Source organism: Malus domestica, chromosome 17 (genome assembly GCF_042453785.1).
Source record: "Malus domestica chromosome 17, GDT2T_hap1".
NCBI lineage: Eukaryota > Viridiplantae > Streptophyta > Magnoliopsida > Rosales > Rosaceae > Malus > Malus domestica.
This window is the reverse complement of record NC_091677.1, coordinates 11,068,696-11,094,822: the sequence shown is the minus strand read 5'-3', so window position 1 is coordinate 11,094,822 and position 26,127 is coordinate 11,068,696. Positions and strand designations below refer to the sequence as shown.

The window sequence follows — 26,127 nt, the reverse complement described above, 5'->3', positions numbered from 1 at the left end:
TCTTATGTGCTGATAATCTTTTGCATAAAGCAGCATTGCGCCTACACGCCATCACCAAATTGGTGTTAAAGATGTTTTTCCGTTACTACGGAATTAGGCTTATCATTCCATACTTTTAATTTCTACACATGTCAGTTGATAAAAACAAAATTTTATGTCAGTTAATTAAGCTAAAAAAAATTATAAATGAGCTATGAACACATGATCAAATTAATATAAAAACAAGAACCAGAAATTGCATCCCAATTATCATAGCATTAACTATAATCTGTTCTAAAATTCAAAATTTTCATCAAATACAGATCAATTTTAATTTGGAAATTAGAGATTAGGCAGTGGTGGATAGAGATGTACCAGATGGCGGTGAAGAGGAGATAGGTGGACCAAGTGGTGGTGGTTTGATAGGGATCCGTTTGGGTTAGGGTGAGTCAATTGGGATTTGGGAATTAGGGGGCTGTAAAGAGAAATGAAAATATCACGTGTACAGCGAACAAAAAGATGCTACACTAAGAAAGCAATCCAATTGGGAACGCGTAAGTGTCCAAGAATTAGATGGTAGAATCTAAAAAGAGAAAAATAAATCATTTTTAAAGAGAAGAAAAGATTGTCATTCAGTACTACGGTCTGGTAGTATTACTCTTCACTTGTAAGTGAGAGATCTTTAGTTTAAAACTCGTAGGTGACGAATTTAATATTAAATTAGGTTGCCTATTATATAGTTTAGCCGAACTCTCATTTCACTTGTAAGTAAGAGGTCTTTAAGTTCAATTCTTCCTAAAAACGAATTTGAACCGCAATATTACATCTAGTCCAGTATGAGACTTAATCCTCTCCCTTACATTTTAGTATAGAAAATACTGTTTGTTAAAAAAAAAAATTAAAATGAATACGAACCACACGAATGAGCATAGACGACAAAGCTAAAGTGCCACCACATGTGCCACATAGGTCAAAAATACAAAGAGCGAACTCGACCGTCCATTGTTTATATGAATAATCATCATACAAAGTTGAAGTATATACCAAATATATGTGTAGATACAATACACATATAATATATACATATATACACACGCATATACACACACACACTCACACATATATATACATATACAAAGAGCAAACTCGACCGTCCATTGTTTATATGAATAACCATCATACAAAGTTGAAGTATATACCAAATATATGTGTACATACAATACACATATAATAAATACATATATACACACGCATTCATACAAAGTTGAAGTATATACCAAATATATGTGTACATACAATACACATATAATATATACATATACACACACGCATTCATACAAAGTTGAAGTATATACCAAATATATGTGTACATACAATACACATATAATATATACATATATACACACGCATACACACACACACACATATATATACATATAATATGAGATGGAGGGTCGGCATTGGGTCGGTGTTAACATGAGCTCGGCCAAGACGGCAAGACCCAGACTCAACGGTCCTGCGCGGCTGCACCGTCCACCCAGTGGCTGTGTACCCACACGCTGACCAACGGTCCCGTCGGTCCTGGAACTGTTACTCTTGGGTATGTAATCAAACCCGCATTTAGCTGCCCAGTTAATCTTAAAATTTGTATTGATTCTGGCTAATACTGAAATAAATTAAGATTTGGTAATTGATTATTCTTGTTTTGTAATTTGAATTCTGGGTGTTTTAAGATATATGGTTTTATGTTGCTGGATTGTGATTGTAAGGTGTGTGAATGCGCCGCAGTGAAATCCGCAAGTACCAGAAGAGCACAGAGCTGCTGCAATACCCCTCAGGTAACATGTGCTTTGATTGTGAATCTGTGCTTTGGTTGTGAATATTTGCTTTGAATATTTCTTTTTAATATGTTGTTCTTGTATTGAGAACAGCAAAGTTTGAGCGTTCGCCTCAGGCACCAAAAAACTCAAGACCGGCCGTGACGTGATGACTAGTTCCAAAGAAGTAGTAGGCAATAAGCCTCATGCTGTATGTACTCCGCTTCCACTTCCAAGCCATGTAACGGCAATGCTAAAACTTGCAAAGCTCCTCCACCACGAAGACTTTCACATTACTTTTGTTAACACAGAGTACAACCACAAGCGCTTTCTTAACTCTCTTGGCCCCAGCTCCCTCGATGGCTTGCCTGACTTCCGGTATGAAACAATCCCAGATGGCCTTTCAGATAACGATACCCGCCAAGAGTTCCCTTTGCTTCAGGAGTCCATCAGAAAGAACTTCTTGGCTCCGTTGCTTAACCTCCTCAAGAAACTGAATGACAGGAATCCTCCAGTGACTTGTATGGTTTCAGATGGTTTTATGACATCGACCATCACAGCTGCTAAACAGCTTGAAATTCCTATCGTTGCCTTCTTTCCTTTTGCTGCAGCCGGCTTCATGGGTTCTAAACAATATCCTATTTTGGTGGAAAAAGGACTTGCGCCTTTGAAAGGTGAGAAGCTGAAGCACTTCTCCTAGTAAGATTTTTTGCCTAAGTGCTTCAGCTTCTATTATAAATTTGTACGAAATTTATTAAAAATCCAAGTGGTCTTATTCATGAGTCCAGAACACCCTTCTACATGATCATAAGCACTTTTAAGTTTTTCTTCGAAATATAGTTGGAAGTGCTTTTGGTTGTTAGAAAGTGCATTTAGCTTTGTCATGCAGTTCCATAGAGGCCCTAAATACTCCTTTTGCCAATTTATCAGACAAACTATTGATGAGATTAATTTGCCTTTACTTGGATGTTGTGTTGTAGACGAGAGCTGCTTGACAAATGGATTTTTGGAGATGGTAATTGATTGGGTTCCAGGAATGAAGGGTATCCGTTTGAGGGATCTCCCAACTTGCTTTCGAGTTACAGATCCGAATGACCTTGTGTTTAAATTCTCCTTGGAAGCAGTTGAAAGAGTTCATGAAGCTTCAGCAGTTGTTGTTCATACTTTTGATGCATTGGAGCCAGATGTTTTGAGTGCTCTGTCATCTATACCTCCACCTGTTTATTCCATTGGCCCTCTCCAATTGCTTCTCAATCAATTTGCACTAGACCCTTTGAAGCCTATGGGATATAGTATGTGGAAAGAAGAAACCGAGTGCCTTGAATGGTTAAACACCAAGGCGCGAAATTCAGTTGTTTATGTGAATTTTGGCAGCTTAATATCCCTGACACCACAACAGCTTTTGGAGTTTGGTTGGGGACTTGCAAATAGTAAGCTTCCCTTCTTGTGGGCAATTAGGCCTGATTTGGTTATTGGTGAATCAGCGATTTTTCCACCAGAGTTTGAGTTTGAAACCAAGGAAAGAGGTTTACTAGCGAGTTGGTGCCCCCAAGAGCAAGTCCTAAACCATCCGTCGGTTGGCGGGTTTTTGACGCACAGCGGTTGGAATTCAACCATTGAGAGCTTGTCTGCAGGAGTGCCTATGCTCTGTTGGCCCTTCTTTGCCGACCAGACAACCAACTGTTACTATACTTGCAATGAATGGGGGATCGGCATGGAGATTGATAATGATGTGAAGAGAGATGAAGTGGAGAAGCTTGTTAGAGAGTTAATGGAAGGGGAGAAGGGCAAGAAAATGAAAAACAAGGTCATGGAGTGGAAGAAACTTGCGGAAGAAGCTACCAGTCCACAGGGTTCTTCGACTAGAAATTTAGACAATTTGGTGAATCAAGTGCTATTAAGAAAAAGGTAGATCGTGTATCCATAAAAATATCTACTGTTACAATGGGAAGAACAATGCTTTGAAATTACATAGCATGCGTGATTAAAATAAGGACTTTGGCACGTGCAGGAGTGCGAATGTAGAGTGTAGTGTTGAAATCAAAATACACAGACCTGAACAAAAAAGAAGACAACGAACCTAAAGAATATGGAGTATCACAACATACAATATCTCATTGTCAAACGGTGTTGAAATCAAAATACAACCACAAGGGCTTTTCTTAAAACCCACATTGAGAATGAAATTTATAATTTGGTAATTAATGTCCCTTTTCAGAATTTTTGAGAAAAATATGCAAGTTTTAAAAATTATTGTAACCATTGTAAAGCCCAAATTTTACAGAAGAGCGGAATCTGATGATTATATTTATAAGGGATGGATTCGTTGCACTATATTTTTTGCATGACTTCTGTTAGAGTTTTTGTGGGGGTCACTCTATGATGTATTTTAACGATTTGAACCGTTTATCTTCTAAAACATAATTCATATATCATTATTAAGACATTCATTTGTAGTGAAGAAAATAGACAAATACAGTTCTACAAAGAAACTCTAAATCCTTATTCCAATGGTCATATGGGTTCATATTTAGGTGTTTTTTGGTAGACATGATTTTTGACGGAATATCTAAAATATTGATATTTCGGATAGTTGAAATACATTAGGAAGTGGGTCTTAAAAAAGCATTTTAAATTTGACAAGATAAAAGGACGCAGTGGGAATTTACAAATTTGACATCTGAGCTCCGTTTTAGACACATGATACCTTCTTGAAAAGAGCACGACGTCTTTGTTCTAACTCACTACTTTCCAGTGATCTATGATTGATTTTAGACTTCCAAAATTGCATTTTAAATTTTGTAATAAAAATCAGACTTTTCATTTGTTGTCCGATTAATGTCGTTTCTCCTTCATTTAGTATCCTAAGGCCTTTGAGTTACCCACAAAGTGTTGTAATCAGGTTATGCAAGTCATTGGATGGCTCCTATTGTAATGATTTTTCAATCATTAGTCAAACAAACCCTTTGGGATTACGATAGTAAAATTTTTCCTTCAAGTAACTGTGCATGTATCCTTTTGTATATTAGTTCCTTTGTGATTCCAACTAAAGGCCAAGTTGGGTTCTTCGGATTGAATCCTATGTCTAACAACTTATCAAGATTCCTGTCAACGCTAGTTCTTTTAAGATGAACTCGAGGGCGAGTTCTTTACAAGTGAAGGTGACTGATCTAGGACAAGATTTGGGTGAATTTGTACGAGGAGAAGTAAAAAAAAGGAAGCGCTATAAAATTGACAAAACAATAGGACACAATGGGAATTTACAAATTTGGCGCCTGTGCTTCATTTTGAGCGCATAATACCTTCTTGAAAAGAGCTACAAGTATAAATCACTCTATTTCCCTTAATGTAGATAATGTCGTTTGTTCAGAAAAGAAAAACAAAAGTACGAAAACCCTAATCAAGCACAAGATATTTTCATAATCAAATCGAGTGGTTTGACCTATACTGGAAAGTACGTAGCTTTGAATTTTATCCTTTGCATATATACCATATGAATATGCTTGAATGGAACCTTATTATACTCTGATATATATATAGGGAAGTGTTATTAACACTCATAAAATCTCATTCTACACTCCTCACAAGTGTATTTTTCTTTCTAATTATAAAAAGTTTGGAGTGCCAACAACAATTCCCATATATATATCATGGGGCGAAACTGACGCAATACTAAGTTTAAAGGATTGCAAACGTAATTTAAAGGCAAAATTTTGGAATCCACCAATTTTGAGAATAGTCCCAAAGGATTTGTTAGATTAAGATTGAAAGATCACCATAATAGGAGTCAATGAATGGCTTAAATAACCTGATTACAACACCCAATGGGCAACTCAAAGGCCTTGAGAAATTAAATGAAAGCAAAACGACATTAATCGGACAACAAATGAGAAGTTTGATTTTTATTACAGAATTTAAAATGCAATTTTGGAAGTTTAAACGACATCTCGGAGACAACTGTAACCTCCTTTTTTTTTCTTTTTTTTTTGGGAAACTACGAGTATAGGCCACTCCCTTTTGCTAAGAGAAATTAGAAATAACTAACTCCACTAGAACGAACCCCTCAAGGCCCTTACCAAACTAATAAAAAAAATAGGAACTTTAACGAAAAGCTCCCGATACTGTTCACTTTAACGAAAAACCATATTTTAACACTAAAAAATCAATCCTGATACTATTGACTTTACCCTTTATTTTGTCCTTATCATTAAAACTCAAAGTTTTCAAGCCATTTTCATTAGTTTTCCTTAAAAAAAAAAAAAAGGAAACTTGATATTAGTCCAATCTTTTGAGAATAGTCCAATTTAATAAAATAAGTCCAATTCCTTAAATTTAATTATTTTATTATCAATAATTCTCTCTTCAATTGTCACTCAATATTACGGTCTGGTGATATTCCTTTTCACTTGGAAGTGAGAGGTCTTAAGTTCGAATTTCGTGGATGGCGAATTCGATACCAAATTAGGTTGCTCATTGTGTGGTTTAGCCGAAGATTTTAATTGATTTTTAATATATTTAGAAAATATAAAAAGAGTATAAAAAAATGTAATTAGATAATTAGACTCACTCACTTCTAAAAATCATTTATGTTTTTGGAAATGGATCAAAAAGCCCCAAAAATAAATTATATGAACTGTGTGTAGCCCGTTGTCTCTATAAGAATAGAACGATCGAGCCTTGTCGGTTAAATACAACCACATGTACAAACTGAAACACGATAAACCTAAAGAATTGACAATTGAGTTTAACTCGACCACATACGTACGGGGACAAGATAAACCCACAGGCTTCTCACTACTCACTGTCAAACGGTGTTATGTACAACAATCTACCGTATTCGATAAAAGGGTCAGACTAGACGAACCACACAACCCAAGATGAACTCCATGGCAGAAGGCAAGAAGCCTCATGCTGTATATGTTCCGCTTCCATTTCAAGGTCATATAAAGGCAATGCTTAAATTAGCAAAGCTCCTCCACCATAGAGGTTTTCATATAACCTTTGTCAACACGGAGTACATCCACAAGCAATTTCTTAAATCCCTTGGACCCAACTCGCTTGATGGCTTGCCTGATTTTCGATACGAAACAATCCCAGATGGTCATACAATTAGTTCGGATAAACGTACCCCAGAAGACATAATTTTGCTCTTTCATTTCATCAGGCAAAGTATCTTACCTCCGTTTCTTAGCCTCGTCGAAAAATTCAACACTGCATTAACGTCCAATGATGTTAATCCTCCAATGACTTGCATTGTTTTGTTGGAAAATATTAGTATTTAGGTTTATTTTAATATTTGGGTTTTTCTTGTTAGTTTAGGATTTGGGCCTAACCCATCCGAGTTAGGGTTTCTTAGGTTTGGTTCTCTATAAATAGAGCTTGTAATTTAGTTTGAAAACAAGTCATTCACAATGTAGCCTTTAGGGTTTTGTAGCCGTTTCGGCATTCTCGTTTGTTTAATAATATTCTTATTTTGTTAGTTTTATTCGTTGCGCACTCTGATATTCAACTTGGTATCAGAGCAAGTTTGATCCTTCGGGATTTAATCTGCTTCGGGTTGGTATCTATTTGCTTGTTTCCGTTGTCGTTCGTGTTTAGATTGTTAGTTGGTATTGATTGTTTGCAAGAAGAAAACAATTGTTCGTTCGTTTTTTGTCCCGTGACTCTGCTTCTGCACCTTTGAACACCGCAGCCTGTAGGAGTATCCGCAAGTCTGTATTGCTGCAAAGGAAAAAAAGAGGAAAAAGAAGAATGGAATGAAAAAAGAAGGAAAAAAAGGGGAGTAAAAAAAAAAAAAAGGAAGAAACAAGAAAAAATTGGTTGCTTGTTTGAGGCCCATACCGGCAAAGGGAAAAAAAATTTGGCTGGATTTTTTGTTTGTTTGTTCGGAAGTCAGCATCGGCATCAGCATTGACATCGACATCGGCATTGGCATTGGAATTTGGAGGCTTGCATCCACATCTGCTTGTTGGCAAACTCATGTTGTGTACCGGCATCAACATCGGCATTGACATTGGAATTTGGAGGCTTGCATCCACATCTGCTTGTTGGCAAACTCATGTTGTGTACCGCCATGAGTTTGACCGGGGGGGGGGGGGATGTTGGAAAATATTAGTATTTAGGTTTATTTTAATATTTGGGTTCTTCTTGTTAATTTAGGATTTGGGCCTAACCCATCCGAGTTAGGGTTTCTTAGGTTTGGTTCTCTATAAATAGAGCTTGTAATTTAGTTTGAAAACAAGTCATTCACAATGTAACCTTTAGGGTTTTGTAGCCGTTTCGGCATTCTCGTTTGTTTAATAATATTCTTATTTTGTTAGTTTTATTCATTGCGCACTCTGATATTCAACTTGTTTCATATGGTTTCATGTCATTCACGACCCTTGCAGCTGAGAAACTTGGCATTCCTATAGCACTGTTCTTTACTTTTGCAGCAAGCAGCTTTATGGGGTTTATGCAGTACCCCGCTTTGGTGGAAAAGGGACTTGCACGACTCAAAGGTGAAGAAATAATGGAAGCAATTGTTTAAACTAGATTTATTAATTTCTTGTCCTAATCAAATGATCATTTTTCTTTACTTGAATATTTTAGATGAGAGTTATTTCACAAATGGATTTCTAGACAAGGTAATAGATTGGATTCTGGGAATGAAAACTATCCGTCTAAGGGACCTACCGACCCTCTTTCAAACTACAAATCCCGACGATATCTACTTTAGACACATCTTAGAAGCAGTGGACAGAGCTCATAAAGCTTCAGCAGTTGTTGTTCATACTTTTGATGCACTGGAACAAGATGTTTTGGCGGCTCTCTCATCCATACTTCCACATGTTTACGTGGTTGGCCCTCTGCAATTGCTTCTCGATCAGATACTAGAAGACCCTTTGAAGCCTATGGGATACAGCTTATGGAAAGAAGAAACGGAGTGCCTTAAATGACTAAACGCCAAGGCGTCAAATTCTGTTGTTTACGTGAATTTTGGCAGCGCATCGTTCATTACACCAGAACAGTTTCTGGAGATTGGTTGGGGACTTGCAAATAGCAAGCTTACTTTCTTTTGGGTAATTAGGCCTGACTTGGTCATCGGTGAATCCGCAATTTTACCACCTGAGTTTGTGGATGAAACTAAGGGAAGAAGTCTGATAGCGAGTTGGTGCCCACAAGAGCAAGTACTTAACCACCCATCGATTGGAGGGTTTTTAACACACAGCGGTTGGAATTCAACAATTGAGAGTGTGTCTGCAGGAGTGCCTCTGTTATGCTGCCCATTCCATTCTGATCAGCAAACAAACTGTCATTATACTTGCAAAGAATGGGGCATTGGTATGGAGATGGATAAGAATGTGAAGAGAGAGGAAGTGAAGAAGCTTGTTAGAGAGTTAATGGAGGGAGAGAAAGCTACGGGAATGAGAACTAAGGCCATGGAGTGGAAGAAACTTGCAGAAGAAGCCACCAGTCCACACGGTTCTTCATCCGTAAACTTAAACAATTTGGTGAATCGAATACAGCGAAGAGAAAAGTTGGACGTTATCCATAAGAATGCGATTAATTAACCTGTTTTCATCAAAGCTAGTAAAGATGATATGACGTGATACCAAATGATAGAAACATTCATCTACTAGTCCTGTTCATTCATTATCAGCCTTGAACGATACAGACAAATGGAATTGAATGCGATAGTGGTCCTCTGTCTTCTTCCTCACGCCAGAAAAAGAATGAATGTATAAAGCATTTGTTGAATGCTTCTTGAGGCCCTGTTGAAAATTAGTTTTATTTTTATTGTTATGCTTCTTGAGGCCCTGTTGAAAATTAGTTTTATTTTTATTGTTATTTTATTGATTTTTTTGTGGACCATGAATTAGTATTCTTAACAGGGGTTGGTTCACCTCAAAAAAAAAAAGTTTGAGTTTGCTTTCGTTTTCTCCTATAAATAAGAGTTTTATATTAGTTATTTTACAATAAATGAGTCAATATAATCTTTTAGGGTGCGTTTGTTGCATTGGACTATCTCAGATTAAACTAATTTCAGGGACTAAGCTGTATTAGTGAACTAAGCAGTACTAAAATTATGAAACGTTTAGTGCAGTTCTGGACTAGCCTAGACTAAATTTTATTTTTTATTTTTAATTATGAAAAGGGAAAATTAGGTTCACATCCTTCTTTTTGTTACTCTATTGATTAAAATCCTATTCATTTTCAATTTTTATCAAGGTCCTTGGGTATTAATAACATCATTAATTATTTGAATAATAAATTATTTTTATTTTTAAATATATTCATTTAATGTTAAAAATGTTACAATTAGTATATTTATATTTATGGCTAAATTTTTAATCATATATTTTTATTTTTAGTTTGTACCTATTTTTAAGAGTAAATTGTACAAATGGTCCCTCAACTTTAATCAAATTGGAGCAATGGTCCCTCAACTAAAAATCCATTACCATTGGTCCCTCAACTTATCAAAATGTGTAGCTATAGTCCTTTTCATCAATTTTGTCAAAATTTTGTCAAAATAAGCTATGTTGGAATGACCATTTATATAATTAGGGTCCCTCAACTCATCAAAGTGTATAATTATGGTTCTTTTCGTCAACTATGTCAAAAAATTTGTCAAAACGAGTTATATTGTAAGGACCATTGCTACAATTGGATTAAAGTTAAAGGACCATTTCTCCACTTGAATTAAAGTTCAGGGACCAATGGTAATGGATTTTTAGTTAAGGGACCATAGCTGCACGTTTTGATAAGTTGAGGGACTAAAGGTAATGGATTTTTAGTTGAGGGACCATTGCTCCAATTGAGTTAAAGTTAAGGGACCATAGCTACAATTTACTCTATTTTTAATTTGCAAATATTTTTTAATTTTTACCAATTTTATTTTCATTGTTAATTTGTACCCATATATTAGCTTCTTTTTGTGCCCAATTTTCTAAAGTTTTATTTGTGTTTGTACCCATGTGTATACCATCACGTGACATTGTATATTTAATCAATGATAGAAAAATTACATATGATATATTTATGTTTTATGCCTAAACTTTGTATCATATATTTATATTTTTAGTTTGTACCCACTTTTAATTTGAAACATTTTTTTTTTAAATTTGTAGTATTTTCTTTTTAGTTTTATTTTGTACCCATGTATTAATTTCTTTTAGCACCTATATTTTAAAAAAATTCATTTGTACTCATAATTTTTTAATCTTTTATCTGTACCCTAATTTATTTATAATGAATCTATTCTTCTTTATTAATGTACCACTTTGTTATATGTGAAATGTACCTATTTTTTTTGTAAAATGTACTAATTTTTTTAACACTATGGATACATTCTTTTGCCATTTATTATTTCTTATTTTTACATAGTTTTTATCCATTTATTATATCAAAATGTTTGAATTTTTTTATTGTAACCGTTTCTAATAGTATTATAATGAGGGATTTTAAATTTATAGGATTATAAATCTCATAAAATATCAAACAATTAATGTCAAAACTATAAAAATATAAATATTAATAGTAATATAATGAGGTGTACAAATTCAAGAGACTTAGATCAAACTTTGAATACTATTAAGGTTTTAATCAAATACTGTTAAGGATTAGGGATCACATCCAAAGTATCCCTTATGAAAACTTCCACTTTCTTGTCAAAAAACGTTTTTCAAGAGAGAAGATGCTTCATTCAGAATACCATTCATTTGCTCTAGATGAAAGTCTACATATTTTTTTCACCATTGTCAGCCACCAATACATTTACAAATTGCAACTACTTAGTGCTTAAACTTAGGTTCCTTCAGTACATATTCAGTGCCCTTCAACCACTTGTCTACATCTTGAGTGCTTGAATTGCAACAGCGCAGTCTACAGAGTGTCCAGAATATGTAAACCCATGAGAAAAAGAACCAAGCTTGCTGCTGACATCTGAAACTTATGGGCTCACAAGAATAATGCATTGGCATTTATGAACCTAAAGTTAAACTAATGCATCAAGTGTAAGATTATTATTGCGGAAACAAACATGAACACAAATACAATTAACCACTAACCTTGCGAAACCATTGCAGCTTAAGAAAATAGAGCTCTTCTACACTCAACACTACTGTATGCAATTAACAAATAACGGGGCTTGTTCTTTTTGCGTAATTAGTGTGAATGCAGGACCCCTATTATATATCTTCAGTGGTGGTATTTGATTAGGTTACTTCCCATCATGTAATCCTAATAAAATCATATAAACAAGTATCCTTATCACCACAAACCAAAGTTATCATATCAGAATAGTTAACATTGAAAACTGAGACTACTTATAGCTGTGTATCAATCCAAATACATTCCCTGATAGCTTTACAAGTATGGTTTATCCCAAACTCTTATGACTTCAATCCCTTAAGCACGTGTAAAACAAGTAATCAATTTGGACAAAAAGGGGAGAAAAATGCAGCGAGGGCAATGAAAAGTGAGCTCACCTGGCGGTCGTCGATTTCTTGGGCCACGACTCGAATGTGCTCGACGGCTCTTGCTTCCGGGAAGCAATTGAGAGGGGCGCCGATCTCGACCGGCTTGATGAATGGAGGGAGAGAGAGAAGCAGATAGATAGGGCAAAGGAGAGAGAAGCAGACGAAGCAGATGGATAGAGCAAGGGAGAGAAGCGGACGAAGAGAAGCAGATGAGAAGCGAAGGTCTTAAGAGCATGTCCGAAGATAATGTTAAAAAGTTCACATCAGCAATAACAATAATAAAAGACATCATTAATGTTTTTCAATTGAAATACTAATTCTTAGGTGGCATAACATGGAAAAGCAGCAGAGGAAGTTGCTATCAAATTTGTCAGCAGGCTTCAAATATATTTTTATCACAAGTAGATGAAGAGAAGCAGCGAAGGTCACATCAGAGGAAGTTGCTGTTAAAAAGTTCACATTAGCAATAACGGTAATAAAAGACATCATTAATGTTTTTCAATCGAAATGTCAATTCTTATGTGGCATGACATGAAAAAGCACCAGAGGAAGTTGCTATCAAATTTGTCAGCAGACTTCAAATATATTTTTAGTAATTAATAAATGCTTTTCATAGTTTTTATACTTATCTTTTGTTTTCAAATACTAATTACAACTATAAAAAGTAAATAATGTAATAAATAATAGTTTAAATTTGACATATCGGTTGGGAAATAAAATTTATAAAAATATCAATGTGGCAACGGTTCGGTTTGGGGACGGAAATGCTATATCCATCTCTATAACCACGAAAATTAACCATATCCATAACCGTAAATTAACCATCGGGTATTATCCATAACCATACCCACCGGGTAACGGATTCCCCATCGGTTAACGGGTATATCCATCTTCATCAATACAAAAAATATATTCGTTCAGTTGAGACATTATAAGTTAGTAGATATTAATTTCGTCATTAAACATTTAATGTATAAAATGATCCAATAAATGGATCTTGTTGAGTATAAAAATTAAAACACTAATGATGTTGGCTTATCTTTGATATCTCTCATAAGCATCATTGAGTTCACATTGATTTTGATTCAAAACTTTACTTTCCTACAAAATGCAACTTTTGTATTTTCAAGGTAATAATTCGATGAATAATAGATATACAAATATATCTATATCTATATATATTGACGTAAAAAACGATCCAATGAATGGATCATGTTGAGTATAAAAATTAAAACACTAATGATGTTGGCTTATCTTTGATATCTCTCATAAGCACCATTGAGTTCACATTGATTTTGATTCAAAACTTTACTTTCCTACAAAATGCAACTTTTGTTTCGGTGAATAATAGATATACAAATATATATATTATACTATAATATTATATATATATTATATTATTTACTAATCGGGTCGGATTCGGTTATGGATACGGTTTGGGGACCTCTATAACCATATTCAAAACCATAACCGAATAATATAAACGGTTTTTCCCCATATCCAGAATATACCCAAATCCATTCCATTTGAGCGGTTATCCACAGTTATCGGGTTTAACGGTTAGAATTGTCATCCCTATGCCACATAAGCTTTCAAATTTAAATTTTGTGTTTAAACTTTGACATCTTCTTTAGAGATGGTCTTAGCAATCCGATGCTTTTGGATGGGACTCGCTAAGACCGTCTAGCGACGTCCTTTGTCGAGGTGAGTTCTGGCTAATCCCACTAAAGGTTGTCCTGCTGTGTAACAAACACAGTATTGCTCTAAGTTTTAGTCCAGTCTAGTCCAATGAAGGCTAGTGATAGCAACCAAACACACCCTTAGTGCATAGTCGTCATGACAATTTTTCTTCTCAATTGATAAACATATGTTCGTTTGTAGTTTGTAATGTGGTTTGTTAGTCTGTTAATTAAGGGTTTCAAAGAAGACCTGGCGTAGACAAGTTCATCGTATTCGCACAGGTTTGAAAACCCGTTGTGAGGTTCGAAATAATTAGATGTAGCTTGAAAAAAAAAGTGCAGGGGTTTCAAAAAGATAAATGGAAAGAAAAAAAAAATGATCAGTGGTGTGTGTGTGTATTCTTTTAAAAAGGGAACAGCTGGTGGTTTTGCCACGATAGTTCACCTTTTCGGGAGCCAGAAAAACTCACAGGGGCATTTTAGTTTCCCCCTAGCCACTATTGTATGATTCACTAGGGGGAGGCTGAAATGCCTGGTATATATAGAGAGACAAGGTTTAGCTGGTATCTGGTGTTGAGAGTGAATTTCACCTTGAGAAAAGAAGGGACTTTGCATGTGCATATAAATAGTTGAGCAATTCAGATTTACTTTCTATTGTTGTGGAACCTGTTGGCCCTCCTCCAGGGTTTGAAAATACCCATGCTTGTGCTAATGAGATTATCATTTTGCCTAGTCTGGTGAACTTGGTTACTTCAAGGGCACAAAGGGATCTTCAACATGTTACATCTTGGTTTGATATGGCAGAATCGGAGGTACCTTCGAATACCGTTAGTGCGTCCACTCTTGGGAAGGATATTGATGATACCGACATGACTCTAGTTCTTTCGAAATTACAGAAGCAACGATTACAAAAAAAACTTCATGATGGTGATTCGCGTCCTGAGCCCATCGAGACACGGGCTAGGACTACTTCTAAAAAAACAATTACTCAATGAAGGTGCTTTATTGGAATATTAGGGGCGTTGGCAATCGTCCAACACGCCGAACTCTTCGTAGTATTGTCCATAAATATTCTCTAGATATTATTTGTATTGCCGAACCATTTGTTCCTCTCAAACGGGTTCATCCTTACTTTTGGAGGTCAATTAGTATGAATTTACTAGGGGTTAATGATCGTGGCCTTCAGCAACCTAACTTATGGATTTTTCATTCAGTGCAAGCCTCTTCTCCTAAGGTAGTTTGTACCTTGGCTAACTAAGAACGGTTGGGAAGTTTTGAAGTTGGCGTCGGTGGGAGAGAATAAAAAGGAAGTAAAAAAGATTGAGGAATGATTTCACTTAAATTTTGGGAAGTAATGGAATATTGTGAAAATTTAAAGATTTGAAAATTTGAGAAAATTTCTAGTCCCACCTTCTGAAACTTTTTAAAATAGTGTGTAACGGCATCACGTTTAATGTCCGTGGTAGATAAAAAAATGCAGTGTGGCTACTAACAATATTGATCACGGACAATGTACGTGGTGCTTTAATACTTTCACAACGTGCTGACTAAGACCGTGGTAGTAAGTTGTTTTATCATAACGAGCTACTACTTGCCCGTTGTAAAATATTGTTATCCATAACATGCTGACTAGGCCTGTGATAAATGTTCATTTTTTATAACAGGCACATGGTGTCCGTGGTAAATTTGATGTGGTAAATGAACTGTTTTCTTATAGTGCTCTAATCAACATGTTTTTGTTCATTTTAATTTGAATGGTATTACTCATGGTATTTCCTTTGTTTATGCGGCTACTACTGTGGTGGAACGTCGTTCCCTTTGGCTTTCACTTGCTCATGATTGTTCTATTTTTGCTAGACCTCACCTTATTTTGGGAGATTTTAATGCTGTTTTGGGTGCGCATGAAAAAATTGGTGGCATTCTACCACGATGTTCTTCTTGCGAGGAATTTCAGGCAATGGTTGATACGCGTGGTCTTTTACCGATTGACACTTAAGGCTCCCCTTTTACATGGACTAATGGTCATGGTATTTCTTCGCACATTGAAATGCTTCTAATCGTTGTTTTTGTTCTTCCTCTTGGTATGACACCTGGCCAATTACTAATTGCTCAACTCTTGCACGTCATTCTTCGGACCATAATCCACTTTTAGTCTCTGTTGAGCAAAAATTGTACATAATATGTAAACAAATAATTCACTCGACACAATTTCACCCTCGTTCATTTTTCCGAATAGGGTTTTATTAATTCGAGTTCGACCCATTCTAGGCTACGCGCCTATTAATTACAACCCTTCTTTTGGAAAGGCATACCCTTTGATTCTAATTTGAATAAATCATAACTTGAGGATTTGGGTGTTTGTTTGATTTTGTGACTGCATCTAGGTAGAATCCTAGATTGCCTACGTACCCTAGTTGAGGGATCAAGTCACTCGTAGTTCATGTATTTGTTGAGGTTTGATGCTTTGGGCAGTTTCAGCTCGTGCAGGCAAGGAGCAACTGATGCCTTGTGCAGTTTTAGCTCATGCAGGCGAGGACTTTAAGCCGTTGGAGCTATTGGTGCCTTATGCAGTTTTAGCTCCTGCGGGCGAGGAGCATTTGAAAATTTGATGTAGCTTCATGCCATTCGAGATTTTTCTTCGGCTTCGTGCCTTTTGGGATTTGATGCGGCTTCATGCCATTTGAATTTTGAAGCGGCTTCATGCCATTTGAATTTTGAAGCGGCTTTGTGTCATTCGTAATTTGAACCGGCTCGCTTCTCTTTCTCTTCGTAGAATTTGTAATTACTTGGTCAAAGTAACATAAATGAATCTAGTTTATATAAACCATGGATTCGTCTTGATTTCACGGTTGCGTCTATAATTTGATATTAGACTGCATACGTATCCTTAACGGAATCAAACCGGCGTAGTTCATAACTGCTTGATTTGGGTTTGCATTCTTGTGTTCAGACTTGGAAAAAATGAGAAGTCAATTGGGTATTCAGACTTGTTTGAAACCCATACATGACCTTTTGTGAAATGGGACTTCACTTTTTTTTCTTTAAATAGCAACCCACGAGGGATGTGCAGTACAAAGTAAATGGGACTTTGTCCTTTCTTTGAGTGGAAGGTGGGATTCACACCATATGGACTAAAAAGGCATTTAAACAGCCTTTTATTTTTGGTTGGTTGAAGGGCTTCCCTTGTGTTATAAATCCTTAGTGAATTAGGATTCATCTTTGCATGACTTTTTCACACGGTTAACAATCCCATCCTATTTGAAATAGGACTTTTTGAAACCTTGAAATAGAACTTTTTGAAACTTTGAAATAAAACTTTTTGATACTTTGAAAGAATGAAAGGCCGGGCCCCTTGTTTTTTTCTTACTTTTCTGGGACCTTTTGTCAGTTGTCTCCATTCCTCAATTCCAATTAAAACCCATAATTTAGATGGGGCAGTCACTAGGCAACTTTCCACGTGGGGTGCAGTCTTGATTTCCAAATCCAACAACTTCCAATTTTCAACCTCTCTGTTCTTCTTCACGTGAGGTGTAGGCCTTTCGTGGCATCAGGAAAAAAAAAAACAAATCATACTTAGCTTTATAAAGGTATCTGGAACACTTTTCTTCCTTTAGAGTTTTTAAACTCATTGTATAAACTTTTCCTTCCTTGTGCAGAGAAACATATATGAAATTGGAAAAAGCAGTCGCCCATCTTGCTGTTTTTCTTCACATTTCTCAAGCAGAAGACTTCTTCGATTTTTCCAGAAGCAGTGAGTGCTATAGTATCGTCATCTCGAGTACTGCACAAAACTTTTCTTGATGAAAACTTACTTATTTCCTTTACTTTTGATTTGGAGCTTCTATCAATCCATTTCCATCTCATCTTTTCTTTGTGTTTGTGTCAAATTTCCCAGCAACTTTGAAGACAACTTCCTTTTTTTTATTCCCTGCCGTAGCTTTCTTTTAGCAGACTTTACAATCTCTATTTTTCCTTCACTTTCAGGTTTGATTGGAACTTCACGGGGTGGTTTAGACCCCGAAGAAATTCATGGGATTAAACTGCAGCAGCACGGAGCGGAGCTCTTGGATTTGATCGGAACTTCACGGGGTGGTTTAGACCCCGAAGAAATTCATGGGATTAAACTGCAGCGGCGGGGAGCGGAAGTGGTGATTTCGTTGGCTTTGTTGGACTGCAACTCGAAAATGCTAGGGAGTGGGAAAAGTTGAAGAAGCAAAGTGCCTCTTTTCTTCCTACAAAGCAGAAGAAGGAAACAACCCAAAAAAAAAATTAAATGAGATGGCTTCATACCTTCAAATGCTGTGTAGCGTTTGATTTCTTCTTCTTCTTCTTTCTTTTCCTTTGTTGTACCTTTGTTCTCTTGCTTTGTCTCTCTGTTGTCTTCTCTGTGCTTCACAATTTCTGCAGCGTCTCCTCTCTTGTTTCCGTCCCCCGTGTGCTTCAATTTCTGCAGCGTCTCCCTCTTTTTTTTGTTCGTCCCCTCCTTGCTGTGGTTGATGCCTATTTATAGGCATCTTAGGAGGTTTCCAGAGTTCTTACGTGGGGGAGGATAGAGGCCTTTCTTTTCGCCACTTTCTCTTAAACTGACTCCACTTTTCTTTTTGTTGCAGAAAATGGGGGAGCCGTTGATTTTGTATGTTTCTTCCCTCTTTTGTAGGGAAATGCATATTTTATTTATTTATGGATGTATGTAAAGCCCATCCTCATTTTTGTTGGGCTGGATTACATCTTGTTTTGCCTTGTAGTTTGACCCAATCTGTATGGACCTTATTTTTTATATGTCATGTATTTTTTTTGTTCAACAGTCTCTTTTCAACATTACGTTGCACAACACCTTTTTGGTTTCAGCGTGTTTGGTTGGACCAACCGGATTTTATCAATTTTGTAAAGGAGGCTTGGGGTTCTTTCCAGATTTTGGGTGTCCAAAGTATGTTTTGCAAGCAAAGCTTAAATTATTGAAGCCTCTTCTCAAAGCTTGGAATTCTAATATTTTCGGTAATGTTAACACCGCAGTTGACTCTGCTCAGAATGCATTAGAATCTATTCAGCTTGAGATTTCTACTTTGGGGTTTCCCGAGATTCAAAATGAGGCTGAGTTACAAGTGCATTCTCATCTCTATCATGCTTTAATTGTTCAGGAAATTTTTTTTAGTAATAAGGCTCGTTTAAAATGGTTACAAGATGGGGATCGAAATATGAGTTACTTTCATAAGATTGCTAAAATTCGTCGCACTCGTAATTTTATTTCCTCTTTGCAAATTGGTTCGGACTTGGTGGAAAATGTTGATTGTTTGCGATATCATGTTGTTCACTAGTAGAAAAAAGCTCATCTATCACGGTCGATGCCCGTGGTAGATTACAATCCACCACGGACACTGTGCCCGTTAGTAATCTGGATGTGATAGAAAGTCACAGATTCTACCACGGGTTATGCCCGTTGTCAATTGTAATATAACCACAGATTGTGCCCATTGTAGATTAAGATCTAACACCACGTGCATTATAACCGTTGTGGATTACAAATTGACCACGGCTAATGCCCGTTATAAAAAAAATTCTAAAAATTAAAAAAAAAATATTGTTTAATAAATGTATTATATAATATTTATAAACAAAATTACACATTTACTATAATATAACAATTAAATAAAAAATCATACATTCAAACATTACAGTTGTACACTAAACTAAAGCTAACAACAAAACGATGAGATATATACAAATAAATACCAAACTATCTAGAGACCTCTAACAAACAACGACATTGTCACTTGAAGACTTCATATTTCTTTGAACACCTCCAAACAAAGGACCTTGAGAGTGAATTACTACCCCTAATGCTTGAGCCTCAGTAATTATTACCTCTCTCTATCTGGATGGACATAAGCATATGGATTAAGAAAAAAATCCTGTACCTGTAGAGGTAGAAATATACATTTGATCTCAATCAAGAAAAGTGAATAGAACTCTTGAAAAATTACATGTTCCTTTACCTGCTAGGATACTCTCATATATACTTTAACAACCACTCTAGACTCTGTCAAATGTAGCACATTGACAGCTACGTTAATATACAATGATTATATTAAATTGCAATCGAAACTCTTAGGAACTTAAATGGATAAATGAAAATGCGATCAAAATTCATGATATCAGAATTCATCCATACCTTTATGCATTCGTGTAGATCATCACCTTTTGTTCTCACATGAGTCTGCAAAACCATGAGATTGCGTCAATGAGTAATTGAGAACTGGATGTGTACGAAACTGAACTCGTTTACGTGTTCGATCAAAGGGGACCACACATTGATTGTCGCCCGAGCGCCATACACTCCTTGGGATGTTCCAATGTACACGATTGCATGCTACATAATCAATTAATCACCATTTACTTGGAAGTTGAAAATCTGTATTTTCTGTGACATTCTTACACTGAACTGTTTGTTTGTAAATTGACTTTGCTGTAGAAATTTCTATCCTTTTTGCATATCCCTAACAGGTAACAAGAAACAACACTCAATTTAGAATACTTAAATAGTTAGGGTTTACCTCATGGCCATTCCCGCTGACTACATCAAGGGCATCAATGTGTATGGAAGCAAGATCAACAGTAATGTTTAGGGTACGGTGCTGTTTCTTGCCAAAGTCAACCATAGACTTGGCCCTCAGCACATCATCCACTGTGCTCTGCCGTATGGTAATCGTTCATCTCAGACATCTCGTCCTGTTTCTATGCCACATTTGCTGCAGTGCACCCTTAATCACATTCATCTTCTTCGTTGCTACTGCTCTTAGCCATTCCGGTGCCTTCCTCTGCAATTATATAAGTACATAAATGTGATTAACTCAACAAATTAATACTAATATAGTAGCACCAAACCCTAGCTAGGTCATGATTGACACAACATTTTAATTCTATGATACCATTTAACTTACATAACAAACTGTTTTTCTTTTGATTTAAGCTATTTTTACACAAATTCATCTAAACTACAAGGAATGCAGATTTGTTTTACACTAAATCCACTAAATTACGGAAGAACAATTCGAACTTGAGTACATAACGAAATCATAACTACTCTAGCTAATTATATTTCTAAAGAGGGTAGAGTGATGTATATATATTGAAATTTTAATTTTCTTATGTATATCAAATAACAGGTATCAACGTTTATACTTACTACATAACTACTCCAGCCCACCTTCAATAATTTTCACATGGAACCAAAGCATCACATACATCTCAAAACAAGTATCAATGTTTATATTTACTACATGACAACATATCAAATAACAGGAGCATAAACAAGGAAAACATCACCTAGGCCCTAATTAATCACATGTTGTCAATAAATAAGGGGGACCATTATTCTTTTAGGACAAAGGGAAAGGCAAAATTCCCAAGTTTCCAACCTGTACAGTTGCAGCAGTCACTTTATCCAAAAAGGTGTTGGCAGTGTAACTATTTGATTGCATTTGAAGAAAAATAAACATACAAATTACTTTTACCTCAATACATAAATTAAAAGTTCCTTAACGAACTTGATGCTAAAGTAAAATGAACTTACATCACATCTTGTAACGGTGTTGAGGGGAAAAACTGGGGATAATGGATAAATAGAAAATGGAGAATCAAAGAAAGCAATGAAAGTTGAAAACCAAGGCACGGTTACAAATCAGTTTTCTTTGAGAACAAAAAACAAACACCTGGTGTGCAAGTCTGAAAGTTGAAAACCAAGCTCTGATACTTCACTTGATGATTAAACCTTGATGGTGGTGAGAGCAGATATCAGAGAGGCGCACTGCCGTACCTGCTTTTCTCAGAAGTAGAATCGAAGAAAGGAAGCCAGAGTAATTCATTAAAAATCATCTTAATTCATTAAAAATCATCTTACATGACTAACTAGTTGCGATAGAGTGATGATTTGCACACAAATATGGGAGGATTTGCCGGCTATTGGACAATTATAACTAAACCGAACCTATCATAATGAAATTGTCTATCCCTCCTAAACATTAAACCTTCTATGCTAACAAACGAATAGACTTCAAATGCAGAATGTCTACATTCCATTTTGGGCACTCAAAATCACGACCCATACGGCTCCACCTTATCACCTCCGTAAGCATAAACACTGTCTCCATACCCGCATCGGGACCAACATCATACCGCTTCCCATATGGATCCGAACCCAAATCAGATCGGCTTCGTTTGTATCCCCTATACCTATCATCTAAATAGGAGCCATCGGAGCCACGCCGTGATCGAATTTCAGAGAATTCTCGTATGGATTTTCATATACATAACACATACATGAGCATATTGGAACACGCTTTGGGATTTTTACCTAACAGAAGAAGCCGTGGACTTGGGTGCGCAGTCGACGGAAGGGAGGACGAGTTCGCGAGGAACTCGCCGGGTTTGCAATTAGAGATGGTTTTGTTTCTGATTCCGAAAAGGTTGAATTGGGCTCGAGTATGCAAAGGTGGAGGCGTTTGGAAATTTCTGAAGAGAACAGAGAAGTTGTAAGAGAGAGATGAAAATGAGGAGGGAGAGCTAACGCGCACTCTTTGAAAATAGGGAGTTAGAGATTTTAGGTGCCATGCCAAAATTTTGGCAGCCCTCCAAATTTTTAATCTCCCGCCTCCTCCAAATATTTTTAATTATGAAGATAAAAACATCCACCACGGGCCAAAGGCGTGATGAATTCACAAAAGACGATGTGGTAATTTGAAATAACCACTACGAGCATATCTCGTGGTAATTATGATATTTCATCACAAATATAAATGTTCGTTGTAGATTATTCGATTTTAACAACGGGCCAAAATTTGACTGTGGTGGATTAATGTTATCTACCACGAGTTAAACTTAGCCGTGGTAATTGAATAGTTTTTACCACGAGCTATATATGCCCGTGATAGAATTGATGTGGTAGATGAATTGTTTTGTTCTAGTGGTTGTTGATCATTTTTCTACTGCTTTCTTTGATGATGGCTCCACTACTAATATAGGTATGGTTTCAAGGCTCATTTCTCCTATGGTTTCTACCTCTGAAAATGATTCATTATTAGTTGTCCCTACCTTTGATGAAGTTCGTTCCACAATATTTTTTATGGATCCTAACAGTGCTCCTGGTCCAGATGATTTTGGTGGGCATTTTTTTCGTGCCGCTTGGGATTTTGTTGGTGTTGATGTTGTGAGAGCAATTTGCTCATTTTTCTGTCTGGTTATATTCTCCCTAATCTCAATTCTAATTTTGTGGCTTTGATTGCGAAATCACCAGAGGCTAATACTATATCCCAATTACGTCCAATTGCATTGGCTAATTTTTCTTTTAAAATTATTACCAAGATACTTGCTAGTTGTCTTGCTCTTATTGCTACCAGAATTATTTTGCCAAACCAGTTTGCTTTTCTCAAAGGCAGGAATATTTTGTAAGATTAAACTTATCAAAAATATAAGTTAAGAGATTAAGCTCATGAACCACAAATTTATACAAGTATTAAAATCACAATTCGATAAACACAATAACAAACTAACCCGTAAAAGCAGTAGAAGAATAAGCCAAATCAGACTTCAAACAGTGCACCTTCTCCTCTCTTGCAAAACCAAAAGTACTCAAACTAACAATAGGTCTTAGTTCAATATTGAGCGTATGTTTTGTGAGAGCAGTGGCTTATGTTTTTATACTAAACATAGATTGCCCTATTACAATCCTACAAGGAATACAAGACCAAATCCTTGTATAAGTATGAGTTCTATTCTCGAGCCAACAGTAGAGTTTCAATCCAAACCAAAGTTGAATTAACTCTTATAAACACATTAAGGCCTCTTTATACCAATCTAAAATAACAATGATTATTACTAAACTGTAAGAATCACACTCATACTCTAACATATTTTAGATTGTATCTTATTAGCTTCAGAAGGTATTAATTTGCTTGATAATATGAATTATGGCAGGAATATGGCCATTAAATATGATGTGGCTAAGGCCTTTGGTACGTTAAGCTGGAGTTTTCTCACAAATGTTCTATCAGCTTTTGGGTTCATGCAACGTTCGTCAAGTGGATTGGTGCTATTTTGCCTCAGCACATTTGTCTATTATTTTTAATGGATCTCCAATTGGCTTTTTTGGTTGTTCACGAGGGGTTCATCAGGGGATCCGCTTTCTGATCTTCTTTTTTGTCTTGCTGAAGAGGTTTTTAGTAGAGGAATCCTTGAACTTCGTAATTCAGGCTGTATTAATTCTATGTCCTCTCCTCGCGGGGTAGTGGCTCCATCACATGTTCTTTTTTATGATGATATCCTTGTGTTTTGTAGAGGTTATAAGAGAAGTTTACAGAACCTCATGGCTTTCATGGATGAGTACGGTGTTAACTCTGGTCAATTTATTAGCAAGCCAAAGTCTCGTGTTTACATCGGAAAATATGCTCTGCCACATCGTTCTTTAATTGTTTCTTGGTTGGGGATTTCTTATGGTGAGTTACCTTTCACTTATTTAGGTGTTCCTCTTTTTCGTGGAAGACCCAAGCGCTATTTTTTCCGACCTCTGGCTGATAAGGTGCGGCAACGTATGTCACATTGGAATGGTCACTCTCTATCTATAGCGAGTCGCCTCACACTGGTTAAATTTGTGGTAGTCAGTATGTTATCACATATTTTTTTCAATTTATACATGGCCTGCTTCTATTCTAGCTCAAGTACGTTCTTGGGCTTGTAATTTTAATGGACTGGTTCTACAGATTCGCAAGGATTTTTGGCAGTCTCTTGGAAAAACTGTTGTGTTCCTTATAGTGAAGGGAATCTTGGTATTCGTAATTTTGCTTCTTTAAACAAATCTTTTCTTCTTAAGAAGTTTATTTCTGAATTAGATCATAGTGCTGCCATTGTAGAATCCAGGATAAAAAGAATAATTATCCATGGATTGAGACCCGAATATCAAGGCTTCGTAGGATGGCCGACCCAACCATCACTTGTTGAGTTTGAGAATTTGCTTGCCGATCAAGAAGCTCTGGCAAAGCAAATGGGAGGGGTCTCATTAAAAGGTGAGGAGGAAGCGTTCTACACCGAAAGTAAAGGCAGTTTTAAGTAGCATGCTGGTGGTGGATCTAAAAGAAATGGTGACAAAGAAAAAGGTCATCAAGGAGGAGGGAGTTCTCGGCTAGGGGGAGCTCCGAAGTATCACGACATTAATGGTCAATCCTATAATAAAAGGTTTGAGGGCAAATATTACAATTGTTGAAAGAAGGGCCACATGGCGAAAGATTACTGATTTAAAAGCCCGCAGAAAGTAACGTTGCCAACTCAAAGAAGAAAATTGAAGATGATTGGGACACCGTAGCATATCTAGCTATGGAGGAAGAATGGGATGTAGAAACATCATCGTGTTGATGCTCATAAAATGAGATGTTGCCTGACTCAAAAGAGATTGAAGATATGTTGCAGGAGAAAATGGGAGACCAAGCTGCCCAAATCCAATTGAGTCCAGAAAAGCTCGAGGAATTGCTTGATGGTGACGATATCAAACAAGAAGTACCTAAGAGTCTTTGGCAAATTGGTGTGTATCAACAACCAGGAGAAGTTAGACTTAGTGAAGTGGAAGTATCAACTCCACAATCACAACTAAGGAGGTCAACAGGAATACCGAAGCCAAACCCCAAATACTCCAACGTAGCCATAGTAGAAGAAGTTGAACTTGAGATGCATAAAGAAGCATCACAAAATTCCGAGTGGCATACATCTGGGTGAAGAGGATGCTGCTCTAAAGAAAAATCAACCTTGGGATCCAATGGCAAGGCCAAGAGATGCGAAACCCATATCATGCAAATGGGTGTTCAAGATAAAGCGTTGTCAACCCAACGTAAAGAGAAGAATGAGATGGTGTTGAGGGGGAGTGTTAAAGAAATCAACCCAATCTCATTGAAAGACCTACACAAATCTAGAATAAAGAATTCTAGAAAGTTCACTAGAGTCGGTTAGCTAAGATTATCCAAGTTAAACTAGTTCTTTGTAGAAAGGACTAGAAGGTAACGTATGGCTATTACAAGCATGTCAGTGGGCATTTGTAGAATATACTAGAAGTTAGGAAAATATGAGGCCAATTAGCAAAGCCATATGTCGGTGGCAATGCATGATTAATAGCTAGAAAGTTCTAGCAATGCCAAAGTCGGCAAACCTCAC

General features: G+C 36.4%; 1 protein-coding gene, 3 long non-coding RNA genes and 1 pseudogene across 7 annotated transcripts; 3 read left to right on the top strand and 2 right to left on the bottom strand.

Moving 5' to 3' along the window:
* Window positions 1-1,373: 1,373 nt before the first annotated feature.
* LOC103436496 (7-deoxyloganetin glucosyltransferase-like) lies at window positions 1,374-3,800 on the top strand. Of its 2 annotated transcripts, none has more exons than XM_008374930.4 (4): window positions 1,374-1,579; window positions 1,749-1,817; window positions 1,911-2,470; window positions 2,777-3,800. In XM_008374930.4, the coding sequence occupies exons 3-4, from the start codon at window positions 1,966-1,968 to the stop codon at window positions 3,706-3,708; spliced, it is 1,437 nt and encodes a 478-aa protein (XP_008373152.2). In that variant the 5' UTR covers window positions 1,374-1,579; window positions 1,749-1,817; window positions 1,911-1,965; the 3' UTR covers window positions 3,709-3,800. The 2 variants fall into 2 exon arrangements, with proteins under 2 accessions (XP_008373152.2, XP_008373153.2); XM_008374931.4 differs by having other exon boundaries at window positions 1,381-1,579; window positions 1,768-1,817.
* A 2,823-nt stretch (window positions 3,801-6,623) lies between these two features.
* LOC103436495 (7-deoxyloganetin glucosyltransferase-like) lies at window positions 6,624-9,563 on the top strand (annotated as a pseudogene).
* A 1,916-nt stretch (window positions 9,564-11,479) lies between these two features.
* LOC139193613 (uncharacterized) lies at window positions 11,480-12,445 on the bottom strand. The gene is made up of 2 exons (XR_011577942.1): window positions 12,269-12,445; window positions 11,480-11,663 (listed from the first exon to the last, which is right to left on the bottom strand). It is a non-coding gene; the product is annotated as an uncharacterized lncRNA (long non-coding RNA).
* Window positions 12,446-17,369: 4,924 nt separating this feature from the next.
* On the top strand, window positions 17,370-18,740 carry LOC139193840 (uncharacterized). Its single transcript, XR_011578344.1, has 2 exons — window positions 17,370-17,716; window positions 17,923-18,740. It is a non-coding gene; the product is annotated as an uncharacterized lncRNA (long non-coding RNA).
* A 762-nt stretch (window positions 18,741-19,502) lies between these two features.
* Window positions 19,503-22,506, bottom strand: LOC114821732 (uncharacterized). Of its 3 annotated transcripts, XR_011578364.1 has the most exons (6): window positions 22,289-22,485; window positions 21,648-21,742; window positions 20,490-20,753; window positions 20,108-20,305; window positions 19,932-19,975; window positions 19,503-19,853 (listed from the first exon to the last, which is right to left on the bottom strand). It is a non-coding gene; the product is annotated as an uncharacterized lncRNA (long non-coding RNA). The 3 variants fall into 3 exon arrangements; XR_011578363.1 differs by lacking the exon at window positions 21,648-21,742 and having other exon boundaries at window positions 19,503-19,810; window positions 22,289-22,506; XR_011578362.1 differs by lacking the exon at window positions 21,648-21,742 and having other exon boundaries at window positions 22,289-22,498.
* Between the last annotated feature and the right edge of the window lie 3,621 nt (window positions 22,507-26,127).

Bases quoted from the DNA above. Each gene is read 5' to 3' on its own strand.
- LOC103436496 (XM_008374930.4), top strand. From the start codon at position 1,966: ATGACTAGTTCCAAAGAAGTAGTAGGCAATAAGCCTCATGCTGTATGT. The intron at 2,471-2,776 runs GTGAGAAGCTGA...GTTGTGTTGTAG, and splicing joins AGGACTTGCGCCTTTGAAAG to ACGAGAGCTGCTTGACAAAT.